Source organism: Chanodichthys erythropterus, chromosome 24 (genome assembly GCF_024489055.1).
Source record: "Chanodichthys erythropterus isolate Z2021 chromosome 24, ASM2448905v1, whole genome shotgun sequence".
Taxonomy (NCBI): domain Eukaryota; kingdom Metazoa; phylum Chordata; class Actinopteri; order Cypriniformes; family Xenocyprididae; genus Chanodichthys; species Chanodichthys erythropterus.
Window position 1 is genome coordinate 13,924,245 of NC_090244.1, and position 16,502 is coordinate 13,940,746.

At 37.0% G+C, this 16,502-nt stretch overlaps 1 protein-coding gene across 1 annotated transcript in view; it reads right to left on the reverse strand.

Moving 5' to 3' along the window:
* si:dkey-106n21.1 (solute carrier family 23 member 2) overlaps positions 1-16,502 on the reverse strand; it is a 42,506-nt gene that overhangs the window by 10,428 nt on the left and 15,576 nt on the right. Inside the window, exons 6-11 of the mRNA XM_067379296.1 lie at positions 14,451-14,568; positions 13,379-13,535; positions 6,552-6,805; positions 3,259-3,423; positions 3,052-3,160; positions 838-933 (exon numbers count right to left, since the gene is read on the reverse strand). Of these exons, the coding sequence (XP_067235397.1) occupies positions 838-933; positions 3,052-3,160; positions 3,259-3,423; positions 6,552-6,805; positions 13,379-13,535; positions 14,451-14,568 (899 nt within the window). The remainder of the gene's footprint in view (positions 1-837; positions 934-3,051; positions 3,161-3,258; positions 3,424-6,551; positions 6,806-13,378; positions 13,536-14,450; positions 14,569-16,502) is intronic.

A 16,502-nucleotide genomic window follows, 5' to 3' on the forward strand; every position in this document is an offset into this window, starting at 1 on the left:
ACAGTGATCGACCCTCTCTGTGTGTTAGCCCTGTCCCACCGTCCGCAGGCAAGGGGTTCAGGTGGCTTACAACAGAGCGCTGGAGGAGGGCAGCTCCTGTGGCGCTTTGGTAGGGATTCCTATTCGTCGGTCTGTCCGACGTACGTCGAACGTGACCGACTGAATGGGAACGTCTCGGTTACAAAGGTAACCCTCGTTCCCTGAAGGAGGGAACGGAGACGTACGTCCCGTCGCCACAGTTGTTGTCCTGCTGTGCTGCCGCCTGCTTGGTTCGGCTCCTCAGCGAAAACCTGAAGATGCAACGCACCTGCTGCTCATTATATACCCGCGCTGCGAGGTGAGCAGCTGATGCAGATGATTGCATGCCAATGTGCATTGGCTCGTTTAGTTACACTCGAAGTAGATTGGCTTCTCTGGCGAGATTCCTATTCGTCGGTCTGTCCGACGTACGTCTCCGTTCCCTCCTTCAGGGAACGAGGGTTACCTTTGTAACCGAGACGTTCTTCATAGTGGAAAAAGATTCTGTATAGATTACAAAAATGTTCTTTACACTAAAAAATGGCTATTCACTGAAAGGTTCTCTGGGGAACCAAAAATGGTTCTTCTATGACATCACTGTAAAAATTCCCTTTTGGAACCTTTACTGTTAAGAGTATTCATTAGCAATTCCCGCTATGTTCACAGATGTCATTTTATTGAATAACGACTTTCATATGGTTTCCGAAGAGTTGAAACAAGGCCGTACAAAGGCGTAACAGGCATGCTAGCTAAACCTTTTGTCCACAGCGCGCCCCTGCAGATTAACATGCCCAACAGTAATGTTTTTTTATAACTTACCTGGTATTGTGTTGTCCAAAACAAACCCAAAGAATCCTCCAATGAACATGTGTGTGGTGAAGAGAATCATAATGAGCTGATCCAGTTCTTTTATGCCTGTTGACAGAAACGATTCAGGTCACAAAGAGCCAGATGGACAATGACAGATGTCCAACGCAAGTTAACGGGTGGGCGTAGAAACTCTTGGTATAAGATATCTTATTATGATGTCTTAATAGGGTGGATGTTCTAGGACCAATTAATGTCCACCTGACAAGACCAACACAGCAAGCGTTGGTCAGGAGTTCAATATGTCAGCTTAGATCACTAATTCCTGAGCCTGTCAATAAACTGCTTAAAAGAGCCCCTGATAAAGCACTATTGGACTTTTGTTGATGAATCCCCCTCATTTTAAGCAGTTTTAACCCAACACTCGGGACGAAGATTAGGACAAAGTTCATCGAAAGGGTGCACAGGCCCGGATGTTTCTACGTGAAAAGTTCATGCTGAAGGGAGGAGATTACAACAGAGTCAAACGGAGACTTGTAAAGAGGATTGGCAGATAAGTCGCTCTAACCTCAGGAGTCCAGACAATGCTTCTCACCACTGTGGATAAGCTTGGGATGTGCCACTTGCACCGGGTGACCTCCCACATAGCTGTGGTTTTGACTCTCAAATGAGATCTTGAAGAACTACTGTTTTGTGTCTTGTTCAGTTGCTGAAGCAACATTTGTGTCTAATGCACAGCAATGCAGTTCTTTCATTTAATTATTCTCTAATTAGTTTTAAACAGCTTTTATTTTTATTATTATTTTTTTTTTATTTTATTTGAATTTTAATAAATAAAATGTTGAGAATAAACTCGTTAAATTATGAGAAAAAAGTTGTTAAATTATGAGAACAAATTCGTTAAATTATGAGAAAAATGTTAAATTTCGAGAAAAAAGTCGAGATAAAATGTTGGGAATAAACTCATTAAATTATGAGAAAAAAGTCGTTAAATTACGAGAACAAATTTGTTAAATAACGAGAACAAATTCGTTAAATTATGAGAAAATGCCATTAAATTTAGAGAAAAAAGTTGAGATACAATGTTGGGAATAAACTCATTAAATTATGAGAAAAAAGTCGTTAAATTATGAGAACAAATTCGTTAAATTACGAGAACAAATTCGTTAAATTATGAGAAAAATGTCATTAAATTTTGAGAAAAAAGTCGAGATAAAATGTTGAGAACTCATTAAATTTTGAGAAAAAAGTTCAATTACGAGAACAAATTCGTTAAATAAATTATTGTTTTCTCGTAATATAATGACTTTATTCTCAACATTTTACCTCAACTTTTTTCTCAAAATTTAACAACTTTAATCTCAAGATGGTTTTATTTTTTTATTATTGCTTGGCCCTAATCCTCTTCCGTACATTCATCGTACGTTGCTAACTCGGTTAGCTGAATTTGACTGATGACAATTTGGCATAATCTTGGATTGTTTGGTTCTTCAATGCTCATCCTGGACTTGCTGCCATAGCGACAGGTCCGTAAGCTTAAACCTGCTCGTGAGCAGGCTTATTTCATGTAAACAGGATTAGATTGCATCTTTTTGATTGGAATTGATATTTAAAATCTGTCCCAGCCACTGCTAATTTATTTCAAGCGTAGTCTACTTATCCAGGGACAATCATTTAAAATTATAATAATTTACAAATTAATTTGAAAATAATATTATAAATGTTGTGTAGTCTATCTGTCCGTTTGTTCACTTGGCTGTTTCATTCTAAAGTCAAGTTTTTATTGGTCCGATCCAATAGACGAGCTACTGTAGCTCAAATTGCTCAAGAACTTTGTGCTGGTTCTGATAGAAAGGGCCAGAATACACAGTTTGTTGCATATGGGGCTGGACCAGGGAGCAATAGAAGAAGGTGGCCTGGTCTGATGAATCACGTTTTCTTTTCTTTTTAGTTATTCAAAAATAAATCTAAAGTTGCTAAGATTAGTTTTTTCTAAAAACATTAATACCAAATTTGGATTTTACTTGGTTAAAAACTTTTACAAAATGATCAACAGAATAAAACAAGTTCCTCAAAGGAGTAGAAGCTACTGTTAGGTGTGAAAATATTAACAGGGGCCCTCAACAGGAAAAGTGGTTCAGCGTTGTGGGTCAAACTCAGCTTGTGGCGTGGAAAGGAGTTCCATACGTTAGGTGATGCTGTATATGTTTTAAATGTTATATTCACCTGTGTTGATCATGCCTGGGTTCGAATGAAACCAGGTTGGGAGCACAAGACCACTGAAGGTCGAGAAGCCAAGAATCAGGAGATTTCTGGAGGAGTTCAAGTCTACATACTAGATAAGAACAAGACAAGAAATGAAATACAAATGAAACAGACAAAGTCGCCCTGACATGCAATTTCATGACAATGACATAACTTTATCAGGTGTACCTGCAGATTGGAAATACCCACTGCTGCTACCATCCCAAACATGATGAGGAACATTCCACCAATAACGGGGTCTGGAATAGTTATAAAGACTGCACTGAATTTACCAAAGAGTCCCAAGATGATCATAAGAAGCCCAGCGGTCTGAAGTACCAATCTGCTGCCAACCTGGCACACAATGTAGGGATAAGTCATTAAAAGATAAATCATCCAAGACACTGCCATGAAACCCAAACCAAACAAACCAAAAAAAAAAAAAAAAAAAACATTTGTGAACATCCAGGGAATGCAATAATTGTCATTCCCATGAAATGGAGATATTTAAAGAAAACTTGGCATGTTTAACATTTTTAAAAATTGAAATAAAAATAAGACTTTTTTAAACAGCACTGCCCTGAAGAAGCTGCAAAGCAGATGTTTATAAATTCCTCAGAAAATTTCATTGATGTCATGTCATGTGTTGCCTCCTGTTGGAGATAGATGGGTGATTGGTGATAGATGGGGATGAGTCCCTCACTTGTCACTTTCTTCAGCTCATACTTGTTGATCCTGATCACTGCAACTATAAAGCTTGGATGCGTCAGGATAATTATTAATATTTCTCATATTGTGTCCATCAGAAAGAAGAAAGTTATATACACCTAGAATGGCTTGAGGGTGAGTAAAGCTTGGGGTAATTTTCATTTGAAAGTGAACTTATCTTTTAATTTTAAGAACCAAAAAAACTGAACTTCTGATCAGGATCATTTGTGTAAATTAGTTTTTGATTTTGTGAAGGGGAAAAATTCTAAGTATATCCGTGTACTGCATATTCTTTCAGTAGAACTAATTAATTAATTAATTTCTCTAACATGATTATTTTAGTTATTTTATCTTCTGGAATATGTGCAAATATCAGTAATGACAAGTTATGAAAAGCTTATTCACATTTTTTTTTTTTTTTAATGATCTGCATTTGCAGATTGTCCATATGGGTATTAAAATTTATGAGCAGAAATGTATGTACGTATTTATTAAGCTATTTAAGTGTAAAAACATGCAGCATGGTCTCATACTGTATTTCTGGTGATATTATTAAGAACATCATATGGTAATATTAATATTAAGAACATATCAAACTTCATTTGCAATTCATGGTTATTTATTTTTGAAGTAGGCCTTTATAAAGCTTTATGTTATTGCATGTTATTCTCAGATTTTTATTCTCAAATACAGTGTTATAAAACAGATAGAATCAATGGCCGGAACTGATTGGTTGAGCCAAGCTCAAAGCCATTGTAAAATTCCCGAAAACAAACAGCTGACATAAGTATCGCTGTGCCGCTGAATGCGTATGTTGCTGCTCTGTCTTAGCAACCGCTCTTAGCAATGTAAACATATCTTTGTTCTCTATTGATTTTGTTCATTGAAGCTTACTGCATTATGTAGAAGAGTACTGTTAGAGAGATATCGAGTGACCGAGTTTATTACCTGAATTCAGATTTAGCATTTTTCTTCAGGTCAGTCCTCTGTTCATATTAAAAAATCAGTTTGAATGTCTGCTGCGATCTTGTCCTTTTAACATTTAATGGGTTTCCCCGTGCTCTGCTGACACTGACAGCGCTAGTCAAAGCATTCGTCAGTTGCGTCTTGTTCCGTGCTCACCACAAGTTTCAATATAAAAGTCTTTGCGACTGACTCGCTCATAAAGACAATCTTTACCGCCATATAATGGTGTGATAAATGTAACTTCTGTTGCTGTTCACTGTCAGGGACTATTTTTTTTCCAGCCGAAGGAAGGAAAAGAAAGTTGCATTGATACATATTATTTGGCTTTAATATTTGTATTGTGGTAACCGTTTTATAAAAGCAATAAGCCCCATGAAGCTGTGGTTTACAGTGAATTTATAACAGCTAAGGGGCGTTGTTTGCCTAACAAGCCCCCTTTGCTGTTATAAATTCACTGTAAACCACAGCTTCACGGGACTTATTGCTTTATTATCACATAGATCTATATAAAAAGTTGTATAGACTGTATAAGTTTACAGCATACTATATAGCAAATCTCAACTGCGTTTATATTGTCGCAAAATTTAAACAATATGATCGGACAGCTCTCTATATAACTTTGGATATAAATGTATGTCCAAATGTACTGTATATTGCAGAGCTCTCTATATAAAGTCTGAGATTATATATATATATATATATATATATATATATATATATATATATATATATATATATATATATATATATAAAAATAAAAAAATCACTACATAAAATAAATGAAAAGCACTATATAAAATAAAATTGACTTGTCACTACTACTACTAATATGTGAGTAGGAAACCTTAAAGGTGCCCTAGATTCAAAAATTGAATTTATCTTGGCATAGTTAAATAACAAGAGTTCAGTACATGGAAATGACATAAAGTGAATCTCAAACTTCATTGTTTCCTCCTTCATATATAAATCTAATTTGTTTAAAAGACCTCCGATGAACAGGCGAATCTCAACATAACACCGACTGTTACGTAACAGTCGGGATCATTAATATGTACGCCCCCAATATTTGCATATGCCAGCCCATGATCGAGGCATTACACAAGCGCAGCCAGTATTAACGTCTGGATATGCACAGCTGAATCATCAGACTAGGTAAGCAAGCAAGAACAATAGCGAAAAATGGCAGATGGAACAATAATAACTGACATGATTCATGATAACATGATATTTGTAGTGATATTTGTAAATTATCTTTTAAATTTTTCATTAGCATGTTGCTAATGTACTGTTAAATGTGGTTAAAGTTACCATCGTTTCTTACTGTATTCACGGAGACAAGAGCCGTTGCTATTTTCATTTTCAAACACTTGCAGTCTGTATAATTCATAAACAACTTCATTCTTTATAAATCTCTCCAACAGTGTAGCATTAGCCATTAGCCACAGAGCATATAGCCTCTAACTCATTCAGAATCAAATGTAAACATCAAAATAAATACTGTACTTACGCGATTAGACATGCTGCATGATGAATAGGCAGTTAAAAAAATGAATAAAAAAACAAATATATGGGGTATTTTGAGCTGAAACTTCACAGACACATTCAGAGGACACCTTAGACTTATATTACATCTTTTAAAAAAAAATTTCTAGGGCACCTTTAAGGAAACCTAGTTAATGTTTTAGCAAAATAATGAATAACTTGCTTTGTTAATGTTCAACAGAATTGAATTTGAACATGGTGGCAACAACAATAAAGATAGCTATAGTTATTATTATTACTGTTGTTAATAAACAGACAAATCCTACCCTTGTAATTCCTAGAGCAGCGATATTCTGACTGTAGGAGGTGGTTCCATTACCGCTACCCCACAGGGCAGCCAAGATGCAGCCCACGCCTTCAATCGCAATGCCACGGTTAATAGCATGCGTGGGCGGTGGAGGCGCACCAGAGAGACGAGCGCACGCATAATAGTCTCCAATGGACTCCATTGTTGAGGCCAGAACTCCAGCCATCATGCCCAGTACAGACGACACACTCACAGTGGGTAAACCCCACTGTCCTGAAAAAGAGTTAGGAAATGAGGAAATGCTTGTTTGCGACAGTAAAAAAATTCCTTAGTATACTTTATGGTGCAAATAAAAATAATATGTAAGGGAGAGTTTTGCATACATAATTATAGTATGGTTGGAAGCATAAAAAGTTTATAAGGGTACTAGAAAACTAAAGCCACATTTCCACTTAGTGTTTAAGGTGGAATATTTTTTTAATACACTTAACCTAAAAAAACCTTTGGGTTGTTGTGTTTTCATTTTGTCGAATGACACAAGGAAGCAGAGTTTGAACGGGTTGTTATGGTGGCGTGAAGGTATGTTTTCTTTGACTCCTATTCAAATTTGTTTCAGATTTTCAGCCAAATAAAATACTTAGAATACCAGATTTTAATCAGACTTTCTGAGTAATACATAAGCACAGGTTTCTCAAGGTTGTGAATGACACTTAATTAGGTACACCTGTTCAACTGCTCATTAACGCAAATATCTAATCAGCCAATCACATGGCAGCAACTCAGTGCATTTACGCATATAGACATGATCAAGACGATCTCAAAGAGCCTCAAAATAGGGAAGAAAGGTAATTTAAGTGACTTTGAATGTGGCATGGTTGTTGCTGCCAGACGGGCTGAGTATTTCAGAAACTGCTGATCTACTGGGATTTTCACGCACAACCATCTCTTTATATCTGAATCCACAACACATTAAACCTTGAAGTAGATGGGAGCTAAGAACAGGAAACTGAGGCAACAATTCAAATGGGCTAACCAAAATTGGATAATAGAAGATTGGAAAAATGTTGTCTGGACTGATGAGTCTCTATTTATCGTTTATCGTTTAAATGCCACAGCCTACCTGAGTATTGTTGCTGACCATGTCCATCTTATGATGGCTACTACCAGCAGGATAACACACCATATCACAAAGCTCATACCATCTCAAACTGGTTTCTTGAACATGTCAATGAGTTCACTAACCTCAAATGGCACAGTCACCAGATCTTAATCAAGACAGGAAATTGCATCATGGATGTGCAGCCGACAAATCTGCAGCAAATGCATGCTGATATCATGTCAATATGGACCAAAATTTCTGAGGAATGTTTCCAGCACCTTCTTGAATCTGTGCCATGAAGAATTAAGGCAGTTCTGAAGGCAAAAAGGGGTCCAACCCGGTACTGGCAAGGTGTACCTAATAAAGTGGCCAGTATACATGCATACACATATGTAAATGATTTCTTAAGGATCATGTGACACTGAAGACTGGAGTAATGGCTGTTGAAAATTCAGCTTTGCATCACAGGAGTAAATTACATTTTTAAATATATTAAAATATAAAATTGTTCTTTTAAATTGCAATATTTCACAATATTACTGTTTTCAATGTATTTTTGATCAAATAAATTTAGCTTTGATGAGCATCAGACCATTTGAGTAGATGGTTGAGAGAGCATATAGTAGAAAATACAGACAGTAACATGAGGCCCATGTTCCTTTATTCTTGTATCAGCCTGGAGCACATAAATATCTCAAGGGATTTAAATGGGTCAAGCGAAATGACTGATTGTCCTCACTAACATTCAGAAACTCATGCAGTCAAACCTGTATTAGCTATTTGAAGTTTAAAATACCACATTCCCAAATATGGAAGCCTTTGGGCAATACCAGTAAGGCTTTATCTAAAGAAGTCAAATGTGACGCAGTGAATAGCAATGCTGGAAACCTTAAAGCTGTTTTAAATACAAAATACTTGCTAGCTGATTCACAGCAGAGGACCAACTGGTGTTGAATGCATTTCTTAATACAACAGAATGACTGAAAAGACCTGAGTGGGCAGCACGCTGAAACATGGGCGGTGGTTGCATGTGTTTTAGACCTTAATACCTTTATGATTGAGAGTTAACCCTAGCAAAGCAAACTATGGTTCCCAGTGACTGACAGTACCTGAATCTTGTTCAGGATGAAGTAGAGAAGCCCCATTCATGTTTATCACCAGTGCCCTCAGAGCATATGTATCTCTCAACTATGGATTCTGAAAGAAACACTATCATTCAAGATAGCTCATTCTTCTTTAAACAGACACATCTTTTAAAAACAGCTGGCAATCAACACTTGGGAACCAGCTTTGACAGTACTGTTGAAATAACTAATGTTCATTTTCGTTGACTATGAAAATCAACATTCATATATTATTCATAACCGTCAGATGGTCAACAGAATGTTCTGTTTTTTATGAGTTCCAGGGAAACCATGAATTTGCATTAAACCATTCATTGGCTTTTTGCTATTATGAAATGGTATTTTAATTCATGATAAGATTAATTAGATTTTCTCTTCTGGAATGTTTACAGTTAAGCAAGAGATAAGTGTGGATGTTTTTTTCTCAACTATGGGCATTTTTTGGCACTTTTAGGAAATAAATCCTATATATATATAATAAAAAAAATAGATAGATAGATAGATAGATAGATAGATAGATAGATAGATAGATAGATAGATAGATAGATAGATAGATAGATAGATAGATAGATAGATAGATAGATAGATAGATAGATAGATGAAAATGAAAGTAATTTTACAAAAACAATTTTGTTTTGTATAGATATATTTGGTCTGGGTGGAGCAAGTGCAGGATTTGCTACTGCCATTACATACATGACACGCTGTTGTGAGCAAGTAAGACATGCTGCTGCTGTACAATATAGCATACATGAATTACCCATAGCAGATCTGTACAGGTGGAGCTGGGGAAGGTGGAGGGTTTCTGAAGTGCACTGCTCTATTAAGACAATGCTAGGCTTAGATGCATTTTGAAGGTTGAAGTATTTTGAAGGTTGAGCATGCAAACTAACTGTCTACTGACACAGCAGGAACCAATCAGCTGTGCCCTATTCACCTTATTTTCCATGACAACAAGGGTGACGCCATTGCGTTTGTTTTGTCATCTTACTTCCTAACTAGCCTAACGTTAGATTTGTGAGGTCCGTTCTATGAATACATTTGAGATCAGTAACAAGCAGTTAACAAAATACAATGAATCTTGCATTATTACCATTGCCACCTATACATTTGGTACATATTTACGATAGTATTATGGTACATTATAGTCTTGCAGTAGCTCACATTATTCCTGTAAGTTACAGAGATTTCAGATGATAGCAGGCCAGCTAGCCATCAGCTGACGTCTGATGCCATGTTTGGCCACCAGAGGCGCTCTTTCAGCAGCGAGAGGGTTTCATTGACCCCCGGGTGGCCAGTGCCAAGTGACGTGTGGGCAGTGTGGATGAGTGGAGTGCGCCGTGTCCTGGTGATGTACTGCAAGCCTGGCGGGCAACCCGGCGGAGTGTTAGCGGAGGCATTGGAGGAGGGTATGGTCTCCTCTGACCAGGTGATGGGTCTGACAATGAGCTTTTCTGGAAGGACAGTTCCAGGTTCTTCTGGATTTTCCTCAGGAGTATACAGACAAGATAAGGTGTCGGCCTTGATGTTCCTGGAACCTGGATGATATGAGATAGGGAAGTTAAAGCAGGTGAAGAATAATGCCCAGCGTGCTTGACTAGGATTCAGTCTCTTCGCTACTCTTAGATACTCCAAGTTCTTATGGTCTGTGAGTACCAGGAAGGGATGTTTAGCACCCTCCAGCCAATGCCTCCACTTTTCCAGGGCCAACTTGTTGGCGAGAAGTTCCCCGTTGCTGATGTCGTAGTTGACCTCCGCTGGGTTGAGCTTGCGGGAGAAGAAGGCACATGGATGGAGTCTATTGGGATTCCCCTGCTGCTGTAAAAGGACCACTCCTACTCCGGTGGTCGAGGCGTCGACCTCTGTGACAAAGGGTTTGTCAGGGTCTGGATGGACAAGTAGAGGAGCGGTGGTGAATGCTTCTTTCAAGATGTTAAATGTGTTGGTGGCAGCAGGTGTCCAGGACAGAGACTTGGGCTTGTTGCGGAGAAGGCTTGTAAGTGGGCTGGAGATGGTGCAGTAATCTTGTATGAAACGTCGATAGAAGTTGACAAAACCCAGGAATCGTTGGAGTTCTTTGACTGTGGAGGGAGCTGGCCAGTTCCGGACGCCTTCCACCTTCCTCTCATCCATCTGGATGCCACTGCTGTCGATGTTGTATCCAAGGAACTGCACTGAGGGTTGATGGAAGGAGCATTTCTCTGCTTTCAGGAAGAGCTGGAATTCCCTCAGGCGTTTCAGGGCCTCCGCAACATGGTGGCAATGTTCGGCCATACTCCGGGAGTATATCAGGATGTTATCAATATACACCAAGACGAACTTGTGAAGAAACTCCCGGACCACCTCATGTATGAAGTCCTGGAATACAGAGGGGGTGTTGACCAGGCCATACGGCATGATGAGATATTCATAGTGTCCAGTAGGGGTCACAAAGTCGGTCTTCGACTCGTCCCCCTCACGTATCCGGATGAGGTTATAGGTGCTGCGGAGGTCCAACTTGGTGAAGACAGTGGCACCCCGGAGATGTTCAAGCACTGCTGGGATGAGAGGAAGGGGATTGATGTACTCTTTGATGTACTCTTCCATGGCCTTCTTTTCTGGGATTGACAGGGGATAGATCCTTCCCCTGGGCACTGGCTCACCCGGAAGCAGATCGATGGTGCAGTCCCATGGCCAGTGTGGAGGCAGCTTGGATGCTCTCTTCAGGCAGAAGACGTCCCTGAAGGGGGTGTAACAAGGTGTTATATCCACTGAACGTTTTTCTACTGGCCCGGTCTTGTCACAATACAGACAGATTGGAGACTGGAGAATACAATGGTATTTTATTGAACACACAGCAGAGTAAACAGAAGTGCAGGTGAGTTGAATGATGATCTTTACGTGAATGGTGAGTGAATGGAGACTGATACTGGCACACAGGAGAAGACTTGGAGATGCTGGAGACAGGTAAGTAGATCGACTGAAGCATGGAGGCAAGTCCTTAATGCGAACAAGACCGGACGGTAACGGAGTGTGTGTGAGTGTCTTTGATGTGGTGGCTGATTTATCGTGCTGATTGGGTGCAGGTGCGTGTGATCAGTATTCGGGTGAGGGAGTGCGCTGTGATTGGACAGTGGTGGAGCCTGGCGTGTCTGTGACAGTGGCCAGATGTTAGCTGTCAGTAATTTCTTATAAAACCATATAATGTGAGCTCTGTAGATTCCCCTTAAAACTTTAAGGAATTAAGTCTTCTGATTTAAGTGGAATAAGTCATGTCAAGTTTGCAAATTAATTCCATCTTGGTTTATTACATATGACAATTTATTACATATGACAATTAAATGGTTAAATATTACCTTATGAAGGCGAGTAAAAGGTGTCTCTAGCTTCCTGATAACACTATTGCAACAGATTTTATACAACATATTAAATTATACATTTTCTAAAACACAAATCACAAAGTTATCTCTTGTTTAACAAAACTGATTTAAAATAATTCCAGTCTTCACCTACACACTCTACATGCTGCTCCATCAACTCCTGTCTCCATAGGTTACCTTTAGCCACTTCTTCATATCATCTACCCACGTTAACAAAGTCAATGGATGGGACAATATGAGACCATCTGATCATTGTATAATGTCTTCTCCGTGCTCCCAATTTAAAATGTTTACGGCATTAACGTTATTTGTCATTTTGCTAAAGTTATAGATAGCTATAAACAATCTTCTAACTACTGAACTAGCTACTGGATGTGTCGCGTCAGTTTAGCGTAAGTCGCATTACAAAATGAAGAAGAAATGCAGAAGAGCGAAGTAATAAAAGTGGGCGGGGCAGAATAAGGTGAATAGATAACGATGTGATTACGAGCAGGTTGAGGTAAAGGGCCATCTAGAGTTTCATGACAGAAATTTGTATTTTCTGTGATTATTTCACTGGTTACATTATCAAAGTTTTTAAAATGTGATTTATAAATATTGTGTATACACACAAACACAAGTATATATATATATATATATATATCTATAATGTGACACAATATAATAAATATAGTGTGAAATAAAGTGTGAAATTCTGGGTCTGAAAACAAAGGTAAAACAATAAAATCTTTACATAAAAAGTAGAAAATTATGACAAAATAGTAAGACTTTAAAAGTTTACATATCTTATCCTTTTTTCCTTATTAAAATTACTTATAAAAAAAAAGATCATAATAATTCTGATTGTAGATTTTTTAATCTATTACTTTTAATTTGTTTTGTTGGTCCAGCAAAGCAAAATCAAAAAATATTCAACTATCTACCATGTGTAAACCCTGGTTGGACTTCTGTTTAAGACTTCAAATATAATCTTATCTTCAAAAATAAAATGTCAATAATCCGAAACTGTATATATATATATATATATATATATATATATATATATATATATATATATATATATATATATATATATATATATATATATATATATATATATGAAATGATGAAATTATGTTGACAATAATGTGTAAAAAATTATGCCGACAATAGCAAAAAAGACTAAGAGACTAGGTTTTATTTCAATTTTTTTTAAAAACTGCAGGGTTATGAAAAAAAAGCCCATGTGAATTGTAACATCTATAGCTGGTAGATGGCAGCTCACCTGGATAAGGCACATAAAACCATGCAGCACTTTTTACTGCATTGAGATTGATGTCAGTTCTGGCCATGTATCCATACTCATCCGGGGATGAGGGCAGGGCATTGAAATACGTCAGCAGGAAGCACACCAGCCAGGCTCCACACATCCCAAATAAAGCCTGTACATTAAATACAACATACATAAACATATGGCTTTCTAAGTTTCCTTGCCATGTACATTACAATGAATGTACACCTTCTTCTTTTTGAACCTTTAAAGGCTGGATTTATTATTTGTTTGTTCAGGTTAGTAATGCTTGGAATTTTTTTTGCTATCTGTAGCATGTAAAATGTGACAAGGGAAGCATTTGCCCCGGGGTATTTCAACAGTAAAACTTGAAACTATTATTTTCATTTTAACCTTTCCAACAACTCTTTTGACATGATCTTCACTGACTGCTCTGTATTTTAGACGTAGTTACTTTATAACCCCTATTTGACAGAATATATGTCATATCTTATCTGTTATAAGCACTGACTAGTTTACTGACTACGGTGGAAATCTGTTGCTGAATTGCAAATGCATCATATCTATATCAATGTTCCACATCATACAGTTTCTGTTCCATATGTTTATTTCTATTTATTACTTAAAATATACCATTTTAGTGAACCTGACCATTATATGAGATGATTATATAACATATACAAAGTTTAAGACCACATTGAAATTCATATTGGGGTCTTTTTATTCCATTTAAACATGGAAATAAAGTTTTTTTGAAATTTTAAATAAATAAAGAACATATATTTGAGTTTATGCATTATTTCTAGGTCACTAATTTAACTGAAGGACTCAAAAACATGGTTCAGCAGGCGATTGCGGTCACTGAGGCAAAATGAGGACATACCCAATATTACGTAATTCAATTTTTCACTCAAACTGTTATGCTATTATAGCATTTGTAATGACAATTCAAACAGCAATGCTGAAGCATTTTCTCTAGTGGCCTCAGATCTTTGGATTCCATGGTATATATACCTTCATAATTATGTTATACAGACAGAATTATAATTTGATAAAATACACTCACAGAAAAGAGTTTGAAGAGAGGGTACTGGAAGACTTTCCACTTCTTGTCCTTATAAGCAATAAGAGGAAGGTTAACTTTGCTCAAATACTGGGAGAAGAGAAGGATCAGGCAAACAGTTCTGTAGAAAGATGACATATAAAATAACATCTCATAAAATCATAATAATTCTTAAATGATTGTACACTTTAAAACTGAACATTGAAATTAGTTAAATGAAATGAGTTCATTTCACTCTATTAATAATGAAAGTTCATTGTACTGAATAGAAAAAAGTTGCGTGAACTCAATTGAATTGTAGTAAGCTGAACTTAATATGATTGAGTTGTAGCAGATTTCTAATTCCAAGCCTGTTTTGCGTCAGACTTAAAGGATTAGTTCACTTTAAAATAAAATTACCCCAAGCTTTACTCATCCTCAAGCCATCCTAGGTGTATATGACTTTCTTCTTTCTGATGAACTTAATTGGAGTTATATTAATAAATATCCTGACACATCCAAGCTTTATAATGGCAGTGAACGGGACCAACGAGTATGAAGCTCAAGAAAGTGCATCCATCCATTATAAACGTACTCCACACGACTCTGGGGGGTTTATAAAGGCCTTCTGAAGTGAAACAATGCATTTTTGTAAGAGTTAGTTTTGTAGGGTTACCATTGAGGTGAAAAGTAGAGCCTTTGGTTAGGTTGAGGTTGGACTGCAAAACTTTAAATTGTATGTTGTATGATTATATACATGCAAGTATATAATGACAGATAGTTATAATAGCATGTGTTATTTGCTATCTAACATTTAACCAAGATCTGAACATGAGAAACTCGAGCTGTAACTCCGCCCCCTCGGGCCTGCATTCTCCCTCTACTATATTTATTTATGTAAATGAACTGTATGTAATTAACCTTATGATGAGTGGGGCGAGGCTGAGAACTGTGGGAGCGAAGGGATGCCGGTGACGTGATTGTTAATGAGAGACACCTGTGCACCACATTGGCCTTGCTCCACTTCCACAGCTCTTGGCCCCGGCCCACTTGTCACAAAAATTTTAAGTTCTACCAACTTGAAAAAAATGAGTTAGTCTACTTAAAGTTTAATGTTTATATGTCTATGTGGTGTTTTTATAATGCTTTAAGACAAAGCCAAAAAATAAGACAAAAAATAGTCACAAACTCGCTGAAATCGCTTGTGTCTGTGACGTCACAAACTAACTTGTAACTTGTAATCATGTCAATGTTTTTCTGTTGATATGAACAAATTTATTGACATTTAGCAATATAGTGGGTGTATGATGTATATTACGATGTTATGATGAACTACATGCCTTTCTCCACCAACGTTCTGAGTTGCTCAAAGCGTTTGTAAGGATACTGATTGTTAGAAGGCAAGGAGTGAGAGCGGGCGAGGCTAATTTGCATATTCATGCATGTATTAAATGAGCCAAGAGTTACATTCAAGCTATTTAAAGGCATAAAGAAATTGTTCTCACAGGAAAAAACATTTAAATGTGTCATTTTGGTGATCAAAGATGAGTTTTATGGGATAAAATTATTCACTACAAGAGGACTTTAAATGTTTTGAGGTAATACGTTTCCTGACATTATTGAGTTTTACAGTTGTTTTAATCCATTATTTTTATTTGTTTTGTAGGTCCAGCAAAGCAAAATCAAATTCTTTAAGTACCTGCAACATGTAAACCCTGCTTTAAACATATTCTTACCTTCAAGAACAAAATGTCAATAATCCATTTGTTTTTAACCAAACCATAATTTTAATGTGCATACAGTCAGGTCCATAAATATTGGGACATCGACACAATTCTAATCTTTTTGGCTCTATACACCACAATGGATTTGAAATTAAACTAACAAGATGTGCTTTAACTGCAGACTTTTAGCTTTAATTTGAGGGTATTTTCATCCAAATCAGGTGAACGGTGTAGGAATTACAACAGTTTGTATACAGTTTTATATATGTGACTCCCACTTTTTAAGGGACCAAAAGTAATGGGACAGATTAACAATCATAAATTAGACTTTCTCTTTTTAATACTTGGTTGC